The sequence below is a fragment of the Pelmatolapia mariae genome, linkage group LG13 (assembly GCF_036321145.2).
Source record: "Pelmatolapia mariae isolate MD_Pm_ZW linkage group LG13, Pm_UMD_F_2, whole genome shotgun sequence".
In the NCBI taxonomy this organism is placed as follows: Eukaryota; Metazoa; Chordata; class Actinopteri; order Cichliformes; family Cichlidae; genus Pelmatolapia; species Pelmatolapia mariae.
Genome location: NC_086238.1, coordinates 10,716,252 through 10,744,037, shown reverse-complemented (window position 1 = coordinate 10,744,037; position 27,786 = coordinate 10,716,252). Strand labels below are relative to the sequence as shown.

At 39.2% G+C, this 27,786-nt stretch overlaps 3 protein-coding genes across 3 annotated transcripts; 2 read left to right on the top strand and 1 right to left on the bottom strand.

Moving 5' to 3' along the window:
- The first annotated feature begins 3,312 nt into the window (after positions 1 to 3,312).
- eif4e1c (eukaryotic translation initiation factor 4E family member 1c) lies at positions 3,313 to 12,907 on the top strand. The gene is made up of 7 exons (XM_063491784.1): positions 3,313 to 3,414; positions 4,565 to 4,650; positions 11,591 to 11,686; positions 11,894 to 11,957; positions 12,068 to 12,181; positions 12,309 to 12,448; positions 12,566 to 12,907. The coding sequence occupies exons 1-7, from the start codon at positions 3,397 to 3,399 to the stop codon at positions 12,678 to 12,680; spliced, it is 633 nt and encodes a 210-aa protein (XP_063347854.1). The 5' UTR covers positions 3,313 to 3,396; the 3' UTR covers positions 12,681 to 12,907.
- A 2,497-nt stretch (positions 12,908 to 15,404) lies between these two features.
- On the bottom strand, positions 15,405 to 19,739 carry si:dkey-228d14.5 (uncharacterized protein LOC796266 homolog). Its single transcript, XM_063491785.1, has 7 exons — positions 19,155 to 19,739; positions 18,380 to 18,427; positions 18,222 to 18,287; positions 18,062 to 18,129; positions 17,846 to 17,976; positions 17,132 to 17,309; positions 15,405 to 15,843 (listed from the first exon to the last, which is right to left on the bottom strand). The coding sequence occupies exons 1-7, from the start codon at positions 19,217 to 19,219 to the stop codon at positions 15,656 to 15,658; spliced, it is 744 nt and encodes a 247-aa protein (XP_063347855.1). The 5' UTR covers positions 19,220 to 19,739; the 3' UTR covers positions 15,405 to 15,655.
- Positions 19,740 to 21,448: 1,709 nt separating this feature from the next.
- zgc:110319 (uncharacterized protein LOC796111 homolog) lies at positions 21,449 to 26,294 on the top strand. The gene is made up of 8 exons (XM_063492061.1): positions 21,449 to 21,572; positions 21,993 to 22,093; positions 22,184 to 22,319; positions 24,065 to 24,131; positions 24,216 to 24,327; positions 24,412 to 24,475; positions 24,699 to 24,873; positions 25,758 to 26,294. The coding sequence occupies exons 1-8, from the start codon at positions 21,508 to 21,510 to the stop codon at positions 25,851 to 25,853; spliced, it is 816 nt and encodes a 271-aa protein (XP_063348131.1). The 5' UTR covers positions 21,449 to 21,507; the 3' UTR covers positions 25,854 to 26,294.
- The last annotated feature ends 1,492 nt before the right edge of the window (positions 26,295 to 27,786 follow it).

The window sequence follows — 27,786 nt, the reverse complement described above, 5'->3', positions numbered from 1 at the left end:
ACACTTTGCCTCCTGAAGTAAAAACATGACATTATTTTCTAGCTAGCTTGTAGATGTATGACAGTGATTTTCTCATGACTAAGTTAAATGTAACGTGATTTCAGCACAAGAGTGCACCTTCAGACCCTTCAGAGCACAACCGACAGTTAGATCCATAATCTCTCGGACAAAGACACAATTTGGGGAGTTTTGTCTCTGTATAATGCCACAGTGCATTTTAGATCAAAACATTACAATGTGATGAAAGCGCAAACTTGTTTAACTTTAATTAAGGGGTTTAAGAATTAAGTTGGATTAACTGTTTAGGCTCAAAAGTAACAGGAGAAACTAACATAATTTTAAATATAAGGACAGTCTTTTCAATGTGGTGGTTGGCACCGTTTACTCACAGCAAGAACTCTCTGTGTAACTCCAGCTTTCTCCCACAAAAGCATGTATGGAGTTACCAGCTTTTAATTGGTGATCCTAACTTAATTGCAGGTGTGAATGTGAATGGTTGCCTCTCTGTGTTAGCCCTACAAAAAGACTGGTAACTTGTCGAGAGTGTACTCCACCTTTTGTCCTATGAAAGCTAGGATGGGCTCCAGCCTCATCACAACCTCAACTATGATTGGACGAATGCTTCTGATCCATCCATCAGAGTGTGAGCCTGTGTGTGATTCCAAAAAGGACTTACAGGGACTAAATGTGTGGAAAAATAAATTATTTTAAATTATTTTGACTGCTCAGTTAGAGTGGAAAAGAAGGAAACAAGCAAAAGACAATCCATAAAATAAAAAAATCACACATCAAGTGTGAAAAACAGCATGATTTATAAAGGCCACAGTGTTAAATCCCTGTAACTTTTGTAAGTTGTCATTATTGTTTGATTGCGTTCACTCAGCTGACCACGTGACCACAGCTGCATGGTCGGGAGTCGGGAACTATGAGTGCATGATTTAACATTAGTGTGAGCTCAGGCATTTCATCCAACATGTCCCTCTTATTCATTTTACAGTACATTTGTATGATTTAGTATCTTCTGTAGGTTGATCAAGAGATTACCAGCCTGATAAATCAATTCGAAAACTTGAAATTAGCCATAACAACGCAAAGAGTGCTTCACGATAAGCTGCTGCAACATGCAGTGATGTGAAAATAAAGTACAACCTTAGTGCTTCCATAGGAGTTAAGACGGTAAGTAGAAGCTGGGTGCAGCTAATAAGCACTTCTACAAAAGCAGAGGTTTTGGCAGCTTGCTGGTCTGAGGCATTCAGGTGTGAACTAACACAATGTCACAATCATCCCAGCAGTGAACGCGCCAACAAATTCACCACATTCAAGCCTTAGTTAAGTTAAAGTTCAGGATAGCACAGTTAGAAAAGACTGAACAAGTATGGCTTGTTTGGAGGCGTTGCCAGGAGAAAATCTCTCCTCTCCAAGAAGAACATGGCAGCATGGCTTAGGTTTGCAAAGCTGCATCTGAACAAACCACGAGGCTTCTGTACCAATGTCCTTTGTACTGATGAGACCACAGTGGAGATCTTTGGCCATGATGCACATGTTCACTGGGTCATACAATAGGAAAATGATCCCAAGCACAGCAGTAAATCTGCAAGAGATTGGCTGAAAAAGATAAAAATCAAGATGCTCTAGTGGCCCAGTCAAAGTGCAGACCTCAACCTACCTGAAATGCTGTGGTGGGACCTTAAGAGCTGTGCATAAGTGAATGCCTGCAAACTGCTGACATGTCCTCCATGTTTTCTGTATCTGATAGATTCATACAGAAAATATTATTTTAAGTTACTGCTGCTAAAGGTGGTTCTACAAGCTATTTAATCACGCGGTGCACTTGGTTTTTCCAGGACTCCAAAGTCAACTGGAGTACATCTTTCTCTCCAGTACATGTCACGCTTTGATTGATATAGAAGTAATAGGAACAAACCCTTCACCATAACATGTTTCATTAATATAATATACATATATATACACCGATCAGACACATGCACCTGGCCATCCATGTTATTTAAAAGAAAACGTGATTCTTCAGCTACATACTCAACTCTTCTGCTCAACCCACAAATGTATTTTCTTTATATATGGCACCATATAAGGGGACATAAACTAGCTTTCCAATGATAAAAGATTTATTGCCAAGAAGCATCATTACAACAAAGAACACACATTTCCTTACTAAAATTGAGTGCAAGTTTAATTGTTAACAATCGTTTCAAATCGCTTCAGTCACAAGTAAGTTAACTGAAGTTTCAAACTGTAAATTCAGAACTTTAGTAAAGGTGAATCAGTACCCACCCCTGGAGTGTTGTCTTTGTCTCACTGCATTCTCGCCTCTATGGAATCTGGGAAAGTGGGGAAAACTCCCCCAGTCAGCATGAACAGGTAATTGTAATTAAATTAACCTCTCTTTGGGCTCATGAATAGTAGTTTCAGTAGAGGGGGGGGGGGAGAGAGAAGAGAGGAGGTAGTTTGCCAAAGAAAAAATACAGCAGAAATTTGTCCTTAACATGTGTGTAATTTAATTAGACAAGACAGAATGAGATAAATTTTACAAATTTTTAATCCATGAAACCTATTTGCTTTAATGTTGTCTTAGGCTATTAGACACCACTTTATGGTTATACATGTTTACAGACATTTCAAATGAATGACAAATGTGATAAACTTCTGGGTTCTGGGTATGTAATTGACTCTGGTACTTTATAAAGATAAAGCCTTGTCTGGCGGGGGGGTCAAAGTCATTTCTCAGCAGTGTTGGAAATAAATTTACGGGAGAGGATTTATTTATTAAAACTTACTTACATACTTACTAAAAAGAATACAAACACATAAAATGTCTTTCATTTTAGTCCATTTCAATTTGGTCAAATGTCCCAGTACAATAATCATGGGAAGCCATATATTTATTAGGACTTTGGCTTCCTAAAGGTTGGTTTAAATGGTTTTAATCTTAAACTGGTTTAGTCTTTCACATGAGAAATATTTTTTCATATCAAGTACTACACTAGTAGTAACATTAATACAAACTAAATATTTTAAGCAATAAAAATTTACCTGAAATCAAGTCTGGAAACTATTGTAGATGGTATTAAAATGTTTAAATCACCACAAAATAAAATACTCAAAGCAGAGATAGATATTTTTAACCGTTTTGAATATACCTGCATGAATACAATTAGTTGGAGGTTTATTCGCAGCTAACTATTGGTTTATCTAAATTATTGTCCTCAGAAGCAGCCACTCAGTGGTAGTGGGTGTAACCCCTGTGCCCTTTCTCTTGCGACGACTCCTCGGATTCAGGTCATTCAGCTCGAACAGGACTGAGGCGGCTTCCGTAGCAGAGCGAGTAGTTGGAGTGACGCAGGAGCGCCGAACGGGCAGATCACTTCTACAGTCAAGATGGCGACATCGGAGCCGGTAAGAGAGACAAGAGATAGCACAAAAAAATCGACTAATATGCACGTAAAGACCGGATAAATATCCAATTCATCTACTACATACATCGCATAACTTTGCTTCTGTGAAACCGAACTGGCGTTTAGGCCAAATTAACGCGTTTGAGTTGACAGATGTTGGCGTGGATTAGCGCTAGCATGCTCAGCAGTGGGGATGTATGAGGCACTGCCTGACTTTGTTGGGCAGGGAGGGAGTGACTGACTGCACGTCGTTCATTCAAACTCCAGTCAACGAATTGTTTTAATCTAGTCTGATATTACAGTCGATATCTTACGACAGTTTTAATGAACTGCCAATACATTTAAACACCCGTCGTGTTATATTATTGGTGCATTTTTAGAAAGTCTGGACACGTGTATATCTAGCCTGCAGCTAGCCTAGCTCATCTGCTAAAACTAATGCTAGTAACTGTTATCTGTAAAGTTAGCTTATTGATTTTCTTTGTATATACCCCCTACCGACTGTTTTCCATCAGCCCCTGCGTCTAATCCTTAAAAATGTAGTTGAGGTGGACTCTGCTGTTGCTAAGTGAATCTTTATAAAAATGCAAGAATATAAGGCAGAGCCCAGCTGTGAACTGGATAATGGGACAAGGCCCCATTACGGCCCCCTAAAGCAGAGGGGCTTAAGGTCATACCTTTGTTACGTTTCTGTAGATTACTTTAAATGTAAGCTACACTGTAATAACAATGCATTTTATAGATCATGTAAGCTTTTTGTTATATATACATTGAACTACATAGTTACACTATTCTTATTAGGGGCTTTGAGTAGTCCGAATTTAGGGATTAAATTGGTATGTTTTTGATTATGCCGTGGGTTTGTGGATCAGTCTAGGTAACTTATGTTTTTATTGTCTTATTTTTCTTTTTTTTTGAAAGGTTGGAATTATTCCCTAAAGTGTAAAAGTATGTAATAGGTTCTGTTAGAAACTCAGTAGTAGTAGCAGTAATAATAATAATGATGATGACAAAAAGCTTGCAGTACTTTGTGATGTTATGATACTGTACACACTATGAAATTAAGTGTGTGATTACCCCTGACAAAAGCCTTTAACTGTGGATGTTTTTCAAAGAAGATATGTGATGTGTTCGTGTGCATTTCTCCTCAGAAAACAACTGAAACTGAAGATCAACAGACTGACGGTCAGGTTGTTGCGAATCCTGAGCAGTATATCAAACACCCTTTGCAAAACAGGTGAGAGTCAAACCAGGTTCCGGGTTTGATTTGGATGAAAGCTGTTTGTGCTTCCATACTCTGCAGTCTTCTTGCAACAACCAGCAAATCCTCTGGCCAAACAATCAGAAATTGCCTGTGTAAGCATTTCTAAAATTAGATACAGGGGAGTTTTCATTTAGAAAAGCCAAACTGTGCCTTAAGACGTGGGTGTGGTGGTGAGATCAAACACACCCGTCTCGTTAACTCAGAGACCGGGACTGGAGTCTCATCTGAAACAGTTTTTAAGGTTTGCTTTGTCATGTTAATTAAATAGTTTGAGGCACAGACGAAACTCGTTGGGGTTGATTTGGATTATAATAGATTCTCTTACAATGTTAATCACGTCAGGCTTACCAGGGTGCCAAATTTCACCCCATCCAGAAAGGTGTCAACACCATTGAACATTTCACGCCTACTGATGTTTTAACACCCTTTCAAATATCACCTATGTGACCGTTTTCAGAGGGAAGAGGGACTTCTTTTTTTCATCATTATTTACACACAAATACAGAAACTGAGCTCATTGAAAACATATACAGAGATGGTGGGGCTAAATTTACTTAATTGCTTAGGATCAATAACCTTTCTGTATTTACATTCAGTTGAAAATGGCATTTCATCTTCATCTAGTTTTAGGATGGGAGCTGTACTTTGACTTTTGTTCTTTGGCATCACAAACATACTTACAGTCATGTGCTGATTGATTTTTCTTTTTGTCCCTCTGGTCTCTTGGATGAAAGTGAAATTAGAAACTCGTCACAGCACTTATTTTGACAGCGTAAACAGGATATTCAAATTACCCATCTAGTCACTTGGGGAAATTATGGATGAGTGCACAGCAAACCTGTTTTTAAGCAGTTACAGTTTGAGCATCATAGTAAGGATAAATGTTCAGTTTATTTTCATCAGGTTCATATTTGCACTTTCTGTTTGTTTTCTTGTTTTAAGGTTTAAAATCAGAAGAGCAGATTGAGGAGTCCTGTGTTTTGTTTTTTCCTCTGTGTTAGAGTTGCAGTTGTTGTTTTTTCTATTGTCCTTTTAGAAATGTTATCATAGTTCTGCAGTGGCGACGAGCTATTCAGGAGCATTGTACAGTCGGTTTGGAAATGCTGAATGGTTCTCTTGGCAAGTCACTTCTAGGTCATTCTGCTTGTTCAGCTCAGCCTCAGAGGTCAAGGCTGTCCATCTCTGCTGCTTTCATCCTGGTTTTATTTAAACATATTGACGTGCGGGGTTTGTTTTCCATTTTGACAGTTTTGATTGCAGACTTCTCGTTTTGAGGGCTAGGTGTTGTCGCTTCTCTCTGGCTTCACTGTAAGGAAGTAGAGGACTGTTGAGTTATTTGGAATTTGTGGTTAAATATTCATCACAGATATGTGTTTTAACTGTCTCACCGGCCGAAGATGTGATTGGTTCCTTAATAAATGATTGAGCTGCTTTGGATATTTGTCAGTTTTAGCATCAATGGTTGGCGCTCTCAGAGTGAGGTCGGGGTTTTTAGGTAAAGGAAGACAAGTGACCTCTTATCCCTTTTTTTTTTTTTTTTTTATCTACAGTATGTCTGATTGTACTTGCAGATTTTTGCTGTTGTCTGTCATAAATATTTACTGCTACTAAATTGAGAGGGGCTAAAATAACTTGGTTTTTTTTGTTTTTTTTAAATGAATAATGTGAGGGTTGCACAGAGGTTCAGTGTAAGTAAATTAGAGCTGGGCGATATAAGATTTTTTCATATCACGATATGTTTTTTTCATTTCAGGCGATAACGATATATATCACGATATAAGCCAAATAACTATATTTGTAAGATTTAAATGTGCCGTTGCTCACAAGTAAAATGTGAAATAATTAGCAGCTTGTTTTAATTAAAATATTTATTTCCCATAATGAGTTCAACAGGGTAGATGTACTTAAGGAACATGAGACTTCAGTTTCAGATAAATAAAGGCAAATATTGCAAACTACACAAAAGGCAGCCGCTAAAGCAGTGGTTCTTAACCTGGGTTCGATCGAACCCTAGGGGTTCGGCAGAGCCTCCACCGCAGAGGTCACAGAGGTCCAGACACACCCGAATTATCGTGTAAATTTGTGATGACACGCCCCCTTCTGACCATCACTGGCTGCAGACTGTCATGCTACACTGCTTGGCCAATCAGGGCTGCGGGTATTGTAGCGCGCGCAGTAGTCAACAGGTGAATGTAGTGGTAGTACTTCGTGTGATTTATTTTAACATTTTAATCCATACTAACTATGTCGGGCAAAAGAAGAAAGTGGTCGGACGAATATGTACAGTATGGATTCACATGTATCACAGAACGTGACGGGAGTGAGCGTCCTATCTGCATGATTTGCAACGCCAAGTTGAGCAACTGTAGTCTCGCACCGGCAAAACTAAAGGAACACTTCTTGAAGCTGCATGGAGACGGGGAATACAAGAACACAACACTTGCTGAGTTCAAGGTGAAGAGAGCCAGATTCGGTGAAAGGCCCACTCTGCCTGCTCTTGGATTTGTAGCCGTTAACAAACCGATCCTCACAGCATCGTACGAAGTTGCTTACCTGATCGCAAAGCAGGGCAAGCCACACACCATTGGTGAATCACTCGTGAAACCAGCTGCGTTAAAGATGGCAAATCTGATTCTCGGAACAGCGGCCGAAGGTAAATTATCCCAAATTCCTCTTTCAAATGACACCGTCAGCGACAGAATAGAAGACATGAGTAAAGACATCTTGGCTCAAGTAGTCGCTGATCTGATTTCAAGCCCGGCAAAATTCAGCCTTCAGCTCGATGAGAGCACAGACGTTGCTAATCTAAGCCAGCTTACTGTTTTTGTGGACTATGTGAAAGATGACATGATAAAAGAAGATTTTTTATTTTGTAAGCCTCTTACAACAACAACTAAGGCAGCCGATGTGAAGAAGCTTGTGGATGACTTCTTCAGAGACAACAATCTTTCATGGGACATGGTTTGTGCAGTTTGTACGGACGGAGCTCCAGTCATGCTAGGAAGAAACTCTGGCTTTGGTGCGCTAGTAAAAGCCGATGCACCACACATCATTGTGACTCATTGTATTTTGCACAGGCATGCATTGGCAACAAAAAACTTTCCTCCAACAATGGCAGAAGTATTAAAAACTGTGGTGGAATGTGTGAACTATGTGCGAAATAGTGCTCTGAGGCACCGCATTTTCAGCGCATTTCAGCTAAGAAAGCCCTGGATTTTTTTTATACCATTTGTTACAACATATCTTTGCGAGCAATCCTTTTCGACGATGCTGGACATAAAAACGAAGAAAAGGAACAGACTTTTCTGTGAAAATGACATGAGACTGGCACTTGCCAAGGTGAAGCCACGCATATCTGAACTGGTCTCTCAAAGGCAACAGCAGAAGTCACACTGATTTGCAGGTATGTAATTTCTTGTAAGTTCATGCATTGTGTTGGTTTTGTTCTTTGAACAAGGTGATGTTCATGCACGGATCATTTTGTGCACCAGTAAAAAAACATATCTATGTCTTGAATTTGAAAAAAAAAAAATTTCACTAAAGAGGGGTTCGGTGAATGCGCATATGAAACTGGTGGGGTTCGGTGTCTCCAACAAGGTTAAGAACCACTGCGCTAAAGCGTTTAAGTTTCAAAATAGAACAAACAAAACAGACTACTAAATTGTCAATTCCACTTAGAAACAAAATATTAATTCTAAAAATAAATCTTAGTTTGTTTTACAGAAGAACAGACAAAATTGACTAACTTTTGTCAATATCAAATAAACTGAGAACTAAAAGGAAATTCTCAATCTCTCCTTGTTGTATAGCTTAGCTTTTCAAACAGTTACTTTAGTCTGACAAAAGCCGAATGACAAATTAGCGCTTTCAGTCAGAGATTGAGCATGCACCGGTTTATTGTATTTCCAGACTTGCTTTCGGCACAATTTACAGTGCGCGCTACTCTGTTTTTTGTCAGACTTGAAATAGCCGAAATACCTTCACACTACGGAACTTCTATGGCCCTTCCGTTCGACAATCTCTCCGGCATTGGAACCATCATCGGTTTTTTTCTTCGGTAACCTTCGCTCACGCTCTCGGTTGATTTTTCTCTAGTCGGCAAACTCATTTCCTTCATTACCTGGGCAGCCCGGCTGCAAAAACAAATACATATGTGCGCCTTGGCACTTGTGCTGTACGTAACAAGTCACGTGACGTGGCGCTGCGGCTGTGATTGGTTCGGCTCTGCGCTACTTAATTTGGATTGGCTGTTCTTTTTCTTCTTTTTCTTTTTTTAAGAGGACAAGAGAGATGAGGCCTATCGGAATAGTTTAATTTTTCTATCGAGAAAAAGTTATTTCGCAATACATATCGTTATCGTTCTATCGCCCAGCTCTAAAGTAAATACAGATTAGTTTTAACAGTGAATAATGCAGAGTCACTAAATAATACTAAATGAATAATTGGCAGAAAAATCCCCTTCGACATCTGTTCAAGGTGGAATAATGATGGATAGTTTTAATGATAACAGTGCATCATATTTGGTGTTTTATATCTGTGCCATCTAATTGAATTATTATTCCCCAATACTTTATTACCATCCTTAAGAGATTCACTTTAATATCTGCATTCATAGATTTAAAAATAAAAATAATAATTGCTTATGGAGGTTTTCTCTTGATTTTGGCAAGAGTTTGGATCTTGCTGCGGTCTGTGAAGGTGAGTCCAGAGATGGATTTGAACAGACTGCACAGATCCGTTACTCAGCTGTTACATAACTTGACACGATGATCACTTTCAAGTTTCAAAGTCATGCAGCACCATTTTCATATGGCACCGTCATTAAGCGAAACCAGCAGCTGCTGGGAAGTAGGAAGAACGCATTCAGCTTCTGTTTTGGAAAATTGTTTAGTATACAGTTTACTGTAGCTGAAAGTGAAATGGATAGTTTATGCCTGTCTGCCCATGGACTCTTTTTATTTTTAAAATCATGACCTTGGTATTTTTAAAGTCAGAACCACAACAACTCGTCTGTGTTTGGCAGCTGAACTATTAAAAATTCAGATGACACTGTTTCTCTAGCTCTGCTGCGGCTCGTTCTTATTTACTTGACACACATTCAGAAGACAGTGGGGACTGGAGCACGCTGATTAGTTCACAGCTGAACAAATCACATATTACTGTCTGTGTCAGAGGGTGATGTCACAGTAGTGAATTAATCAGTCCTCTTAAGGTTTGCTGTCTTAGAGCTAGGAAAGATTCGTTTGGCTGCATTGACCTGAAATGATCATTTTGTCTCTCGTGAGGAAAAGCTTAAACTACCTGCTTTGCAAACTTTAATGTCTTTAACTCTCCTAAGACATTAGGAAGACTGCCCTAATATAGTTGCATGCCTCATTGAGCTGCTGTCTTTATCTGTGTTTGTTGACTCTCTTAATCTAGAATCTGAGCCATGCTTCGCCACAAAGGCCTTAACTGTTTGTCAATCCAGTCCACCACCCATGTCTGAGAAACAAGTTACCTGGATTTTAAAGTACATGTGAAGAACAGAGCTGGCTTGACTTGCTGTCTGGCATATTTGTTTATATGCCATTACTAGGCATGTAGTCTTGGCTTGTGACTGTTCTGGGTTCACCAGAAGAATCACGGCTGTGAGCAGTCTGGTCTCAGTATGTGCAGTGTGATGTTCGCATTAAACAAATATACTTTCATCCTCTCTTTTAGCTCTGTTCCGTCCATTTGCTTCATTTGTGTCTATGGCACATGGGTGGGGTTGTTACAGTTGTAAGTGGAGGGGGGCAAACGGTTCAGCTGATGTCCTCTCACTGCCCTCAACCCTGCCTGCTAGCCTCCCACCCACTGCCCCTTGGTAATACATAAAAGAATTACAGCAGCCACTGTAAACAAAGAGTCCATTTGTAGTGCCGTTGATGGCTGGCTTTCTCTTGTTTTTTGCATTGACATTCATGCTTTTGTTACTAGCTGTTGTGTTCTTCTGTGAAACAGCGTGTACGTCTGCTGTTAGGTTAAACGTTTCATGCAATGGTAACATAAAATAGACTTTGAGTCCTTGTTTTTGATTTTAACAGTGATGGTACAGCATCGAGCTGTTGCGAAATGAAAAGAGATACAAAACATTGAATATGCCTGTACTGAACTCAAGAATTGATTGCTAACAATAACAGTTTTATTTAAAAAAAGAAAATGTAAAGTACCAAATACCCTATACTGAGCCCAGCTGCTGTTATACAAGTAGGAACCCTAAATAGTGTTTTCCAAGAACCCTGCACTTTACTATTAGCAAAGATTGGCAAAGTGTAAAAAAGGTCCAAAGTCACTAAAGGAAAGCACAAGGTGTGTGGACTGCAGCGCTGTGTAGTGGTTTCAAAATCACGTACCATGCTGCCCAATGTCTTTCTACAGAGAAATCACTTAATTTCTGACACACAACAGGCTAAAATACAAAAATGTAACTGTAGAAAAACAAGAGAGAGACAGACTCTCAGCACCTGGTATTCCCATCGGCTGTCTCCCATCCAAGTATTAGCCAGGCATTACCCCACTTACCTTCTGACATCGGAAAAGCTCGTACTGTGTTGGCTCTGCCACAGACTGGGAATATGTCCAGGTTGATACATTTGTAAGTACATTTGTAAGTGATGACACTTCTGATTTCTGATCCCCACAAAGATGAAGAAGTCAACAAGCAGGGAGTTTTCCCCTCACAGTCACAAGGTTTGCTCAATCACAATTTGGGGCAAAGTCATGCACTATATTTTATTTTCAGTTTATGCGTGTTCAGTAATCTGCATTTTCGGACATGGTTTTGAGAGATTTTCAGACAGTCAGTGTAATTATGCTCTTTACCTCTTGGTCTATGAATGTTGAATTCTATGAATGATGCATTTTTATTTTATTGTTTTTTTTTTTTTAGATGGGCCCTGTGGTATTTCAAAAACGACAAGAGCAAAAGCTGGACAGAGAACTTGCGTCTCATTTCTAAATTTGACACAGTGGAAGATTTTTGGGCGTAAGTTTTCTCTGCTGAAGCCAGTCTTGGTTATTGATGGTTTATTATTAATGTGCACAACATGTCCCTTAATGGTAATGTCAATCAGGATCAGCATGTTTCACTTTACTGATTGTTGTTTAATTACCATTGTTCTGATAAAAGCTTCTGAAATTCTACAATTCAACACACTCATGTTGGGAATCTACTTTTTCATCTTTCTACCAGATTATACAACCACATACAGCAGCCAAGTAAACTCGGCTTTGGCTGCGATTACTGCTTATTCAAGGTAAGGCTCTTTTTTTTTGTTAAATGTTTACACATTTTCCCTTAAACTCAGTTGCAGCAGAGTCTAAAGACATGGATAGGGTTTAATAGCTGTTTCATGTTGTGCGTCAGGATGGGATCAAGCCCATGTGGGAGGACGACAGGAACAAGCTGGGGGGTCGATGGCTGATGACTCTCAACAAACAACAGAGGCACAATGACCTCGATCGCTACTGGATGGAAACGGTAAGACGGCCGTTTTCTGAAACCACTCAGCAGAGTTGTATCCATTGGATGTTTCCCCTGATGGTTGTGATTTAAATATAAAAAAATATATATGTATAGTTTGACTTTTTTTGTGTGTTTTTTGCAGCTGTTGTGTTTAGTCGGTGAGTCATTTGATGAGGCAAGTGAAGACGTCTGCGGAGCTGTGGTCAACGTCAGACCTAAAGGTGACAAAATATCCATCTGGACGAGCAACTGCCAAAACAGGGACGCCATCATGACGATAGGGTGAGCCTTTAAAGTCACATTACTCATAATAAGCAAGTAGGAGCTACAGTGGACCACTAGATGGCAACACTGAGCTTGCTTAAGTCTTCACACTGCTTCCATCTCATCTCTTCACAGGCAACTTTACAAAGAGCGGCTCAACCTCCCCATGAAAGCCATGATTGGCTACCAGTCGCACGACGACACGTCCAGTAAGAGCGGCTCCACCACCAAGAACATGTACTCCGTTTGAAAAAGCTCTTCATTTCAATTTGCTGTAGATTTAAACAATTGCCGATCTGCATCATCACATTAATTTTTGAGTTGTCAACTACTGTAGTGTCCTTTCCTTTTATTGCTAAGAGAGTTGTTCATAGCGTGTACAGCTGGAGCTTCTCCCAATTCAAGATGTCAGCGGAGCGGTTGTTTAAAGAAAAAAAAAAAAAATGGGGAGGAAGGGTATCCGGCTTGAGATGTTGTACGACGAGTAAGAGAACACACGATGATTTACTTTTAGAGTTGAAGACTTCTGTGATTAATATCAGTGACCTCTCCTAGCTTAGCTGAGAACAAGCTTTTTTTTCCAATACTTAATGGCTTGAGTTGTTTAATTAAAAAAGAAAGACTTAACTATAGGGCCTTGTGTTTCTCTCATGCTGAGTTCTCACTCTTTACAAAAAGTGTTTCTCACCTCACAGGAAAAAGAAGGCAGGCAACTCGTCCTCATACAGAACAAATTTTAAGGGCAATTTTAACTTGATTTATCCACAAGTGTTGAGCATGAGCCAGGCTTTCAGACGCACCAGCTTAAATAATCTACAGTATCTTAAAGGTTTGTAAAAGCTGTGGTCACACTCCAAAGTATAGGGTTTGGATTAAGGCCACTTGTTGTTTCAGCCATGCTGGAATTGTGGGATATTGCTTGTAGGTTTTGTTTTGGTTTTTTTCCTCGACTTTTTTTTTCTCTTCCCTTTACATTTATTTATAATGTATGCATTGCAGTTACTTAGTTGAAAGACAACCATGAAGCTCGTGTTTTTTCAAATTGTTCTTTTTTTTCTTTTTTTTTGTTAAGGTTAATAATGTGGACTACTGCATATAGATGACATTTTTTACAGTGTACCATACAGTAAAGATGCCGACAGAATTAGGTGTGCTTTTCACTGTTTTCTTCCTAACAAAAACTGTAGATAATGTCGCACTCCTCTCTTGGTTGTTGCGAAAGAAAGATGATATTCATTGTGAAATGATTTTGCTCATAATGTATCTTTATTATCTGTAATTCCAGGATGTATATTACCTTCTTTCAAGTAAAGTTTAAGTGCTTTGCATTAAAACCAGAACCGTGTTGTTTCGTTTTATTGAGGTTTTTAAAGTTGGCAAACTTGCTTTCTTAAACACTAAGCTCATTTTTAAAATTCCGTTTTGACTACCATTTGTGGTATTTACCAACTCCTGGGAACAAAAATCTGACTTTTTAGTAAGTGCTATAGTGAGAAGCAGCTCGGGCTAATGTCATACTCATGAGGAAAAGTTAAAAGTGACACGAGCTTTGCAGATTTGTTGAAAATGATTGAAACTACCACAAAAAAAAAGTAGCAGCAGTATATTCTGAGGAAGTTATTTTTCAGTTTCACACAGAGGAGAAATGTATGAAGTGATGCTGTGTTTTTGTCACAGCTGGATTCAAGTTGTTGGCTTTCTTTTTTGCGAGCAGAACAATTTACAGATGCACCCAAACTGAAGAGCAGCTAAAATGACAGAATCTGGAAGAGGGGGGGAAAATGCATGAAGCCATAAAAACACATTTCAGCTTTTCAAAAGAGATGGAAGTATATTTAACTTTTACATTCTAATGAAAGTTTAGAAAAATGCACATTTTTTTTAAGTTTTTTATTTTTAATTTGAATAGAAAAATGTCAGAATACCTCAGCATTGTTAACATGTCTCACACGTTTGTGCTGTTTTTTATGTGTATCTGTTGTTATATCACTGTGAAGCACTGTTGGGTTTTTATCCTGTGAAGAGTGCTATATAAATGCATTGAATTGAACTTAGTGTGACCAGATCTGGTCAGAAAAATTTCAAAATACCTTTTAGCTACTTTATAAACTTTGAAAAGTGACGATTCAACTATACACCTGTAAATGTTTCGATGCTCATCAGTGTCTGGGTCACAGGGAGCAGAAAATCCCAGACCTCCCTTTCCTCGGCCACTTGCTTCAGCTCATTCTGGAGGACACACAGATGTTCCCAAGCCAGCTGAGAGACTCTGTGGTTATTCAGGTTACCAAACTGAGTGACTGGTGCTGTATGACATCAACATTTTCCAACTATGTGCTGGCAACTGATCAAGAGTGGAATCAAACAATAGAAGCCACTGATGCATATATCTCAAGCAAACAAACTGGTTCAAAATACTGTATTAATGTGAGGCATGAAACTAACTATTTCCTTTTTAACTTTACAATTTATAAATCACTACTCCAGCTTTTCCTCTAAAGCACACATACACTGAAATACATCGAACAGACCACAGTGAAAATCTCTGGAATGGAAAGGGTACTGACAACATCACCTTAAGTGTATGTAGCCAAGATTGCTTGTAATGTCCATTGATCTATCGCTAGGCCAGCTGCGGCTGATGACGCCTATTATTTTTACTGTCGTTCAAGTTAATCATCCAGTCAAACAGGATCTTATAGCGTCATGGAGACTTTAATTGTTTAAAAGGGTGTAAATAAAAGTCCTCCACCCTTTTAGCTCCAAACGCAGATATGTTTATCAGCACAGTGGCATGACTTCCTTGTGTGAGAGCATTACATCCCAAAGGGTTATGGAAGAGCTGTCAGCTAACACAAAACTTGATCTGTGAGATTTTTTTTTTTTTTTTTTTTTTTTACAAATGTTTCATTTTTTTTGTGTGTCTGATAAGAAATCCTTACAAAAATGATTGCACAACAAAACACCTCTTGTAAGCTGTTCTGTAGATGGGGCATCTGCGTGAGATACAATCCAGCTGGTATGTTTGTTCGTTTGGTTCAATAAATATGGAAAAAAATTAGTAAAGAAGACAGCAGAAATAAATCCATCCAAGAAAAGACTAGGAAAAAACAAAACAAAACACTATTGGTCCTTCAGCCACGATCCAGCCACTGTAGTAACAGATGTCCTACTTGTAGCATCCTCACTTTCTCCATCTTTCAGCTGGATCCTGGCAGCCTTATATCAGGACATCATCAAAGGCTTTTCCTCCTCTCGTTTGTTCAACAGATTCGAGAGCATATAGGACGAGAAGAAGAAAAATTCCACGGCGTAGCTGAGCTCAAACAGCTCCAGGTTCATACTCAGCATCCACTCAAAGACAGCAGACAGGTGAATGTAGAAGTACTCGCTCTGAGCGAACAAGACAGTATCTGAAGGTTCTGGGTTAAGGGTGTTTCATTGGTCTACTGATGGTTAAAGCTACGGAGGACATAGAGCTTACACATTTCTTTGACAAAAGAACATAGCTATATGAGGCGAAACTGTGTTTCTATCATTAATCTGGGCTAATTTGGGATTAAATACACTCTTATTGGATGAGCATGAATCAGCTGCATGGGCCAGCTCTTCCTGGAGTTCTCCCACACCTGACTATTGTGTGCATACATCAGGGGCAGAGTTAGCACATACTCATGGCAACCACAACTTAAATCTGCTCAACAATCTAACCACCCTTTGCAACCAATGAGACACGTTTGACCTTTACTCATAGAACTGAAGTTACATTCAGTAACCATTCGGCTTTGGCTATTGTTCTCATACGGACACACAGCACAGCAATCAGTTTTATTATAAACCTCATGAATGTTGTCACATAAAAAAAGAAAGAATAACTTCCCCAATCACTGCAGACTGATATCAGCAACTAACCATACGTAAAAAAAATATATAGGAAACCCATAAAAGTAAGTTATAAAAGTGAGGAAAGAAAAACTCTGCACAGTCAATAGATTCTGTATTCCTGATGTTAAATAGTGCTCTTCTGTACTCGAAGAGCTTCATGCAACATGCCTCATTCACCCATTCACACAAACACCTTTTTCCTATGCTTAAATGCCTTGTAGCTAACATTCACACACATTCATACTCCCATGGATGCATCAGAGGGCAGCCTTGGCTTAGTATCTTTCCCAAGGGTAATTGACATGCAGGCTAGAGCAGCCAGGGATCAAACCACTAACCTTCCAATCAGTTGATGACCTGCTCTACCTGAGCTACAGCCACCCCAATCAGCGAATCTCTGCTAAATGCTAAATGAGGTGTCTAATGTTTCATTGCTGTGCATCTGATCCCATAGATCAACAAGGTTGAGGACAAATGTAAAGCTAGAAGGAAAAGGAAAGGAAAGCTATGGTTAATAATTCACTAAAAAAGGTCATTAATGTGTATCTGCTTCTGTCATGTGGACTTCTGTGGCCGGTCCCACTTGGTAAACACAGGAGCTGACCGGATCCAAATATGTCCCAGTGTGTTATAACTCATGCATTAGTTCTAGAGTTAGCTGCTGAAATCCCTTGTTTAAAGGAACACCAAATTAACCCATCAAAAGTTTACTATTAACCTGCGTGCTTAACCAGCCACAAGGTCGATGGGTATGGCTTAAGAAACAACAACAATCCAAAAAAAAAAAAGTTGGCTCCATGATTTGTGAAAGGATACAGATGACGGTCACAATTACTTGAATCACAGTGGAGATGATTCGCAGTGGGTAGAGAACCTTTTCATATCCAGAGAGGGCACACTTCCCTGTCAGCACGGTGAGAAGGGCCGTGTAGAAGCACGCGCACATGAAACTGATGGCAGCCCCGAGGTAGTGGAGGAGTGACACGTGAAACGGCTGTGGAGGACATTCAGCATCAAATCCAGCGATCAGAATAATAGCAGGCTGTTTAAATCAAGACTAAGATTGTATGAAGATTGCGAAAGGTGTTGGCATGTGAGGGAGAACTGTCAGGCAGTGTGCAGTGAAAAATGCGATGTCGCCTAACAGGTTTATGATTTGAAACACTTTGCAAGTATTTGGGTGGTAAATGTCCTTAAACCCTTTGTTTAAATTATAACTGGTTTCCTTTCATTCCTGCTTCACTAACTGATTTTTCTAGAATAGTTTTGTCACTACATGTAAGTGCAGTACAACACTACAGATCACGCAGCAGAGTGTCATATTTGCCCTTTAACACACTAAAAAAACACTATAACCCAAGCATAAATGGCACTTTAGTGTGCTTGGGCTCTCATTACAGATGGCATAAAGCTGCAAGGTACCCACCTTTATTTGCTGTTTTAACACAAGCGCAAACAGAAATTCTCCTTTTGATCTGAAACAATTTAACCCTGCAGAAACATCGCCGCAGTATGACGTTCGGCACTTACGTTGCAATTTCCGGCTGCGAATGCCCCCATGGCTGCAATCAAACCGAAGACCAGTGCAAATTTACTCATCATGGACTGACTTGAGTGCCTCTCCATAATATGGGCATGGTGGAATATGCAGAACAGCAAAACTAAAGAAGAGATCGCAGTTGGTGTGACACACATCCCTCAATGAATGTGTGTATAATGGTTTAGGCATTTAGCAGGTAAACTCACACATGAAGGATCCGGCGTTGACTGTGGCTGTAAAAAGTGAATTTTCTGGCGGATATGTTCCACTTGAGCTGAAATAACATATTTAGTTTGTTTCATTCTGTCTCAATATTTCATTCCAAGGAAGAAGGAAAATGAACGGGTGCATTTAGTCTTCTTTTACCTTATTGTAGGAACCCAGCAGCATCCAGCATCAGTATGATTAGCCCTGCAGTAGTTGCCGTTACCCCTGCGAACAAGTTAATGCCATTTTAGAGGCTGCATTATTAAATAAACACTGGGTCATATTTAAAACAAAATGAGGATGATTTAAAAAGTCACCAGTCAGTGAGGGCGCACACATGATTGTTGGAGAAAGCTAGCCCGTATCTGGAAATATGAAACAAAAGAAAAACTGTTAAGAATCTGCAAACATCAAACCAGAAACTGGCTGCTTTGTATTATGGCCCACTTTTCCATGAATAAAGTGAATAGCACTTTATTGTTCACTGCATGGATAACAAAGCGGAATGAAGGAAGTGTCACAGCATGTGAGCATCAATGCCAAGCACATTTTCAGTTTGGTGTGACTCAGTCGTTAAAGCCGTTTGTTCAACAAGATTTTCTTTTTTGAACTTAGTGACAGACGCAGTTCACACCCTGCAAACAGAACTAGCCGGTTCACATATTTTCAAACTCCAAAGCAGGTGAGTTCTGGCGTGCCTTTACATTTAGAAGCTGCTCTGACGTCGACGACTGTTTCCACAGACGATGTGCCGATAAAACAGTACAATAAAAGATTGTGAAAAGCAGTGAAAATAATATGATGCCATTTTCTTTACTTCCTCTTCATGGCCAAATGTTATCAGCATTTCAGAAATCCCACTGATTTCTGAAAGTGGCAGGAAAATGCGGTTCATGTACTAAGCTCGACTATCAAGTACGTGGTGTGACGTTATCGGGAAAAACATTCAGATATGAATAAACTGTGTTTACTAGTTTCACATAGAAAGAGCATTGTTATGACTGAGTAAAAATGACATGTTTAAAAACGTTCCCACAGCTTTATGACAGTGTAAATGTCAAAAAACAAACAGTGAATCTGTAGTAAACTTACACACTCCATGTTCCAATGAAGGACACCAGGGAAAGACAGATGGGGAAAATAATCCAGAACCCCATGTCTGGATGATGATAATGACAAGCAGCAAAGAGACGGATTCCAGAGGTCCAGCTGTCTTAAAAATACTCAGTGTCAAGCCTCTTTGGGGGGTTTATAGAAGCCTCATGCAGTCAGCATTATATACAATCAGTGCTAGAACAAAAAAAAAACCCCAAAAAATCCTAACTTCAAGTCCTTTGAGCAGACGTTTGCACTGCTGTAGTTAGTTTAGTCTTCCTCCATCCAGAGGACTACCTCCCTTTTAAGGCAGACTGTCTCTGCCACTCCTTCAGGGCACCACCTTGCTGTGTTACAACAAATATTATGAAACACAGGGTTGGTCTTCTTGTCACATTATTTGTTTTGTCGACGGTCTCCCTTCTATAGTCCTTGTGAAGCCAGCTACTGCTCTGTTTGACAGGTATTAAATATCAACTCAAACAGTAAATGTTTGGAGTTTTGCACAGATTTGAATTCATGAGAATTTTCCAATGAATGGCTGGTAGGATTATTACATTAGACAAGCTTGGAATGCTTTAAGCCCCGTGTCTTGTTTTTCCTGTCAGGTAGTGACGGAAGGTGGCTACGTGCACCCTGTACAGTCATTTCAATAAATGTGAATTTCAGGTACTTGTACTGTACATGTGTGTGTGTGTGTGTCTGTGATGTAGTCTCTTTTATACTACATAACATTTATTCTCTACTACATTTTGGAGGAAAATATCCAATATTTGTTTTCTACATTCCCCACATAAAGTACTGTGCAAAAATCTTGAACAACCCAAACACTGGGAAAAGGCTGAGATGTGCCAAATTATACAAGAAAGTGGCAAAAGGTCTTATGGACTGATGAATCCAACTTTTTGTTTGAAATCATCATCAATATGCAGGGAAGAGGTCAGGAACGAGGTACAGCAGTGAGCGTCTACAGCCGTCTGTTAAACACAGTGGGTCCCCTGTAATGGTTTGTAGCTAAATTTCACCCAGTGGTGTCAGAAAACTTGTCAAAACAGAGAAATACCATCAGATTTTGATCCACCGTGCAATACCACCTGTCTGCTTGACAATGATCCCAAACACACTACTAGTGCAGTAAAGCATAGCCTAACAGGAAAAACACACACACAAAGACTATCATGGCCTTCCTGGAGCCAACACCAATTTTGAGGGGTTTTGTTTAGTTTAATTTTGCACACTTGCACGTTATGTAGTCTTGTGTTGATTGCCTGTTATATGTTATATGTAGCACCATGGTCTTGAAGGAACGTCTTGCTTCTCTGTATACTGTACCACTGCACATGGTTGAAATGATAATAAAGCCACTTGACTTGACTAAACATCACTGAAGCATTGAGGGGAACGGAAAAAAAAACAGACAGGGAACAGAACAAACGGCAGCTAGCGTCAAACGAAGAGCTTTAAATGTGCTTCAAGAATTCTAGGCAACTATTCATGAAGACTACTTAAAGAGATGACAAGGCTGTGTTGGAAAATAAAGGTAATCATAGCAAATATTGATTTTCAAGCTAGTTAGAATTGTACAAACTACCTTTTGTCTCCTTTACTGTGTTTCTACGTGTTTGCACATGTTTCAGTAAATTGCTGCACCTGTTTCCTGTTTTCCTAACAAATGATAAAATGAGCGGTGACTCAAGACTCTTTGCACAGCACAGTATACATTTACTCAACAACTGAATTACAGGCTGCTCTTTTAGAATGCATTTAAATTGTAAATCCAACACTTATATTTATATTTGATTATCAATATATTTTGTTGTGGATCACTGGAGTGAAAATCATTTAATGATCTAAGTCCTTTCTTCACCTGTTTTGGAAAAAGCAACCAATCATGCTTCATTTTTAAACTTTTGAAAGTTATTGGTTAGCCTCCCTAAAGCATTGCACATGGATGATCTAATAAATCCACAACACTTGATCACAGGGCAAATGAAAAATCAGTGTCAGAAGCAGATATTTCTTTTATATTTCGGAATAATGTAAATCCTCAAAGGAGAAATGGTCACTCATCTCTTCGGAGAAAAGATTTCTTTTAATTTATAGCTGTAATCTGTGTTCTTAGTAACGTTGTTTCAACTCAATTACACGGTGAGGTATGGGAAACGCAATACTCTTTCAGGAGAGGATCGGGGTTTGGGGAGGCCACCACATTTTTGAGAGCCTGTGTAGCCGAAAGAGAAGTTTTAGGGCGTTATACTTATTGTGGAGGTGCCAAAGAGAAAAGACGTGGCAGCACAGCGTGCCGTCTGTCTGTCTGCCGCGTGGGGTCCTCATTTTCAAAACAAACAAAATGGCGGCGCGCATGAGATGGGGTCTTCAGCAGCTTTTACGGACAAGAAATACGGCTCACTTTAGGTTTGAAATATCCCCAGCGTTGATCCACCGTACTGTAATACCTATATGATGAGTCTGTGTAAAGCATAGACGAGTATTGCGACGCTCTCTGCATTTGAGACAGAAATTAGCTGTTAGCCAGCTACATAGCTAGCTAGCAAAATAAATGGGACAAAGCTTTGTCTCCAGGCTAACTCACCCGCCTAGGTGTGGTTGGAGCTGTGGAAGAAAGTAGTTTAGTCTAGTGTTAGTTAGTTAGTTGTTTTCACTGTGAAAATCACGTGGTAGCTGGCACACGGCCGCTAGCTAGTTAGCATAGTAAAACTTCATTGTTAGTGAAAAGGTTATTCCATGCATAACAACGCCACCCGTTTATATCCTGCCTCAATAAATGAATGAGTTGAGGGGATATAAGGTCTAATGTGTTCTTTGTGCTTCAAGGTTTCCACAGCAAACCAGACGTTCATACCACTCACTGTCCCCGACTCAGAGCTTCAGAAGAGTCCAGCCTCACCTCGGGATAGGAGCCACACAATTCCCAAGTGAGAAACTGTTTTAGAAGTTTGAAAACCTTCCATACGTTCACTGCATTATGTTATCGCGTGAGCTGATGGTTATGTAATGTCTTACAGTAAGACACCTGTCCATCCAGACTCAAGATACACCGAACCCCAGAAGCCTGAAGTTTCTTCCCGGTAAACCCGTCCTAGGAAGTGGAACGCTTGACTTTCCTTCTCCAAGCTCAGCTGGATGTTCTTCTTTAGCCAGGTTGTGTGTCAGATTTAGTGATGTACTTCAAACACATCTGAAGCCTTGGGAGGCATGTGTAAGCAGATTTGGGCTAGCACTAAAACAAGAAGAATATACTGTATGATCACTTCATAAGGTACACTGTGCTAGTACTAGGTTAGACCTTGTTGGCTTCCCTGAATCATCCCTGTAGTCATAAAGGGATGGACATGCTTAGCAACAAGACTCAGGTGAGCTGTGGTATTTAAATTATTCCCAGTTGGAACTCAGGAGTGTTTCAAGAGAATATCCCCCACAAAATTATACCTCGAACAACCTGAACCGTTAATATAAGGCAGGATGGATCTATGGTTTCATGTTGTTTATACTAATTAATGGCCCTACCATCTGAATGTCACAGAAATCAAGACTCATCAGATCAATTTTTTACAATTTACTATTGTCCAGTTTTGCTGAGCTCATGCAAATCGTAGTCTCAGTTTCCTGGGGGGCAGGTTTGAGCCTGTGTAGCCTTCCTGTCAGCGTTAAGCAGTTTGTCACTCACTGGCTATTTTCTCTCTCTCTTTTTTACCATTCTCGATAAACAAAAGACACGGTTGTGCAGGAAAATCCCAGCAGATAAACCAGGCGTTGCAAACTCACGGCCCACGTCACAGTACAAATACGTTGAGGGATTGGCTGTGTTAGTTCAGTGAGAGAGTTATTTGTAAAGAAAACCGTATTCACTAGCAGTCAAAAACTAATGAGTACACTTATGTCTGCATTTTTATTTTGTTAAATACGAACAAAATTATATCAGGAGTGCTGCCACGTATCTGGCCAGAAAGAGAGTGCCAATTTGTTTATTTGGCGGTTCAATAAAAGGCTTCAGTTAGTTAAGAGTGAGGGGAAAAATTGCTTTCACGTTTGCGGTTTTGTCTTGTTATACAATATTTCAAGTTTTAAAAAACAAACAAAATACTACATTTTATATTTGTGGGCGTTTTCTTGTTTGTTTGTTTTTTATACTACTTGAACACTAAAGTGGCTCTCCAATGAGATGACAGTGCCAGCAGTGGCCCACAGCTCATTTGAGTTTGAGACCTCTGAGATAAACAGTTGCTGAAATATTTAAACCAGCTCGTCTTGCACCAGCAACCATGCCACATTCAAAGTCATGATGTTCAAAGGCATTATTCTGATGCTTGGTTAGAACATCAGCAGCTCATCTTAACTATGTGAATATGCTTAAATAAGTGGAGTTACTGCTATGTGATTGGATGTTTAGATATTTGCATAATGGACAGTTGCACAGGTGCACCAATTAAAGCGATCATGAGTGTATATGTTATTCTTATTAAGTGCTTGCTTGCAGGCAGATATGAAAAATGAGAGTCTGTACATTTACAATTTCAATGCATTCATGTCATGTTAATAAAAAAAGAATTCCCTGTGGGTCATAGGTTTGAGTGTGAGGATATCTCTTTTGCTTTTATGCTTATGGTGTCTTCAGTTCTGATCATGATGGGGTTGCTTGGCTGAATAATACGTACAGTTGACGTGACAGATGTACACCTTGAAAATAACATTTTGGTCCTCAGTGGATTCATGAGGAGAGACACACCGGGTTCCTTTGCACATTTTCAGGATGTTTTTTTTCTTTGCTGATACTTTTAGTCTAATCCTGAGTCTGATTTGTAATCACAAAACAGACTAAAAGGACTTCATTGTTTCATGTTATGTTTTTTTATTTCTTACTGAACATGATAATGTGTTTCTCTCAGAGACCTCTTTGAAATTGAAGGAGTACAGAGTGTGTTCTTTGGCCCCGACTTCATTACTGTCACTAAAGTAAGTATTTAATGTCCTCTTACAGTTTGTCTTTGTAGTTATAGTCTAATCATATAATACATGAGATGTTTGTTTTCCTATCAGACGGACGAGGATGTTGAGTGGACGGACATTAAGCGTCATGCTCTGGAGGCCATTGCTAAGTTCTTTGAGAGTGGTGAGCCGATAACAACTGGAGCAGTGCACCATGAAAGCAGTGAGTGTACAGTGTGAAAACATGCAAGTTTTTGACTTGAAATTGTGTAAATATTTTCATGTTTTACATTTCTCTTTACTTTAGGTCATTCTGAAGATGATGATGATATTGTTTGTATCATAAAGGAGCTTCTGGACACCAGAATCAGGTAGCGATTTCTCAGTACTGTTGAGAGCTGCTTAAGTAAACCACAGTTGCACTTCAGAAAGTATTTATGGCACGGTAACATAATACTTTATTGCTTCACTCACGTTCACAAAAAAAGATGTTGTTAGTGTTCTAAGAGATAGTTGTGCTGAGATAACGGTCTTAATCTCTCTGTTTCTCTGTCCTGTTCTGTACCAATTGATACGATCGCGCTTAATCACAAGACCTACAGTGCAGGAGGATGGAGGTGATGTCATCTTTAAGGGTTTTGAGAACGGAGTAGTCAAGCTGAAGCTGGTTGGTTCCTGCACAGGTTGTCCCAGTTCTACAGTCACACTGAAAAATGGGATCCAGAACATGATGCAGTTTTACATCCCTGAAGTGGACAAAGTGGAACAGGTGATAATCTACAGAGCTGTTCTGGGATAACTTGTGTTTTTGTGTAAACTCTTCTGATATCAAGTTTGAGAAACTCTTGTTTGGATAAATAAGTCATCACATACAGAAAATTCTGCTGTCACTTTAAAGTGGACTTATTAAGATCATTTCTGCTTCATATTTTTAGTCTTGGACTCTTCTAGAGTGGTTTTGCATTATTCATTTGTTCGTCCCTTTAGAAATGAGCTGTTTTTCTATTACTCCTATCCAATTTTTCTTTCAAAAGTAGAAAAATAGTTTAAGCCTTTGCTGGTCTCATTATTTTAAACGTTAATTTTTTGGTTTCCCATTATAAGCTACTGGAGCATAAATACTGAAATGTTATTGCTGGCTATTAAAGAAGGGAGTAATGCAGCTTGTTGCATGTGGGCTGTGTACAGTATCCACAGACCAGTTAGAGCGCCTGTGTTGATCTACATACACATTTGCATTTGCCTACAGAGGACACGTGAAGATCAGAAATCGATCATGGAACCAAGAGAGGAGCGTGGTGTGGTTTGATGAATCATGTTTTCCTTTAGGTCAGGCTTCATACCACCAGGATGCACTATATCAATATGAAGAAGGCAAGCTAGCGGAGGAATTGTGATTAGGAAATATTTTAGGGAAACCCTGGGTCCATGTGGATGTTACTTTTACATACACACATTTGCACTACACCTTCAGAGCTATTCTTGCCATACAAGGTGGGGCCCCCACAATATTCAGTAGGAAGCATTCATTTTACAGCTGATGGGTTTTCCAAAGCTCAGTTGCAAGCTTGGTTAGCTTGGTTTTTAAAAAAAGAAAATCATAAAAATATCACTTTTATATAAAAATAATTTGTACATTCTTCTTTTTTCCAGGTGGAAGATGAAGTGGATGAAATCAGTGCAAAGGTTTTCTCAGAAGTGGAGCGCAAATTGCAAGATGAGAAAGTTCCCCAGCCGACCCACTCATAGACTTTGTTATATACACAGCACTGTAGTGTTTCCACATATTACTGTTCTAAATCATAATACTGAGGAACAGAAAATTACCTACTATACTGTATACTGTTAAGAGTTCTGTACATACTGTATTCACCCAGTTGCCAGGTAGAGATCATTAACTGTATGTCTGTTTACAGAAGGTTCACTGTAAATGGTGTGTTTTTATTTATTATAAATACTGTATATTTTGAAAGATGGAGATATTTGAACGTGTGTGGCATTGGTTAAGACTGTTTAGAGGGACGTTTTGATAAAATGATCCACCGGCAAGTACAGTAATCTGTAAATGAAATACGAGATACTGAGGCTACAATTATTAATTGAACTGAGGTAGGATAACAGTTTATATGTAACCTGAATTTATGTGGTCTAATGTAATAACTTCATTACATTAAAGTTCACTATTTGAAATCTGATGTTTATTATGACCTTTAATTTGCTGGTGTTATGTCCTAGAAAAAAAAGCTACTCAGGAAATGAAGCTTTTGTATAACATTGTCCACACATGCATCAAAGCAAAGAGTTTAATGCAACATGGGGGAGGAAAACAGATTAAAAGTCCTTCACATTTTCCAGGGTTGATATCTTCAATTATGATGCTTGAAATCACCAGTACATTTGAGACATATGATCTTGTAAGACATATTTTGAAGCCTTAGAAACCAAAGTTTTACAAGTGGGGGTGGATATTTCGTTTACAGCTCCTAATGCAAATCATATAATCCTTAAACCTGTCCATATTAGCCCACCTTGCTGAATGGTTTATAGATATTAGAGCTTGAATATGAAAAAAAGCATACATCTTTCTATTGCAGCCTGAGCCTCATTCCTTAGAGTTAATGAAGCCACAATACCAAATACTTGCTGTTAAATTTTGGAGGTCCATGACACTGTTGCACCCACTCCACCCTGCCTCTCTCAACCACTGTAAAATTTATATTTTGTAACAGGGTGGCTTGTAATCCTTTTCACAACGTGGCACAAACGTGAAAAGATATTTGATCTTTTTGAAAAAGTTAGATCACCTTAAATAACTAAAAAATGTAGGAATAAAAAAAGGACAAGTTCTTTAAACAGTCCTGCTCCCCTCGTATACCATTTGAGTATGTCTCTTCCAATAATCTTTCTCATTCCTCCATCCTTTAGATGCATTTTAGGGACTGAATCATCCTCAATCATGGGCAACTAAGGCAGATTTTCCTATTTCAGTGATTGGTACATTTGTGGTGTTCATGGTCAATATTAAGTTACATCAATGCTAGTGTGTACAAGCAATGTGTCAGGAAGAACATTCAATGTAAAAATGTGCTAGATCAAATCACCTGCCTCAGTGACTCCCCGTGAATAAGGGAGGCACTGAAAGTAGCTTCAAAATGTTTAAGTGCTTAAGTCAGACATGCAGCTTGTTTGAAAATGGTAGCAGAGCGGTAGGAGATGGAGCTAGAGGTGCTAGACCTGAAGATGCCGAGATTTTCATTGGAATTGACCAGATGAGGTGAGATTCAGAGACAGCTGTTTGGAGAAAAACGTAGAGAAGTAAGGCTGACATGATTTGGACATTCACAGAGGAAGAATAGTGAAAATGGAGCTGGGTGGCTAGAGGAAAAGAGCAAGGGTTGGTGTGATGGTGTGAAATATAATATATAATGATACGTGTTTAAGCAGTTCGTTATATTTTTTCCTGTTTAACAACGTCTACATTTTTACTGGCTGTAAAACAAAACAAAAAAAATTAGGTAGCCTAATAGCTGGATTATCTTAATTAGCTCAGGTGTTACATTTTAATTTTGGCCTAAGCATGTCCTAACCTTTACGATCAGTAGTAACAGACTGTTGTTCTTCTTTATATTCCTACATGAAGTGCTGGAATTATCACCACCATATCCACACGATTACAAGTAAA

What these genes read in the sequence shown, in the direction of transcription:
- eif4e1c (XM_063491784.1), top strand. An exon ending in AAACACCCTTTGCAAAACAG is followed by an intron (nt 4,651 to 11,590) that starts GTGAGAGTCAAA and finishes TTTTTTTTTTAG; the next exon opens with ATGGGCCCTGTGGTATTTCA. An exon ending in GACGCCATCATGACGATAGG is followed by an intron (nt 12,449 to 12,565) that starts GTGAGCCTTTAA and finishes ATCTCTTCACAG; the next exon opens with GCAACTTTACAAAGAGCGGC.
- si:dkey-228d14.5 (XM_063491785.1), bottom strand. Translation starts at nt 19,219, where the DNA reads ATGGGGTTCTGGATTATTTTCCCCATCTGTCTTTCCCTGGTGTCCTTC. An exon ending in TGCTGGGTTCCTACAATAAG is followed by an intron (nt 18,130 to 18,221) that starts GTAAAAGAAGAC and finishes ATGTTATTTCAG; the next exon opens with CTCAAGTGGAACATATCCGC. An exon ending in CAACGCCGGATCCTTCATGT is followed by an intron (nt 17,977 to 18,061) that starts GTGAGTTTACCT and finishes TCTCTTCTTTAG; the next exon opens with TTTTGCTGTTCTGCATATTC.
- zgc:110319 (XM_063492061.1), top strand. Translation starts at nt 21,508, where the DNA reads ATGGCGGCGCGCATGAGATGGGGTCTTCAGCAGCTTTTACGGACAAGA. An exon ending in AGAAATACGGCTCACTTTAG is followed by an intron (nt 21,573 to 21,992) that starts GTTTGAAATATC and finishes TTGTGCTTCAAG; the next exon opens with GTTTCCACAGCAAACCAGAC. An exon ending in CTTCTGGACACCAGAATCAG is followed by an intron (nt 24,476 to 24,698) that starts GTAGCGATTTCT and finishes CTTAATCACAAG; the next exon opens with ACCTACAGTGCAGGAGGATG.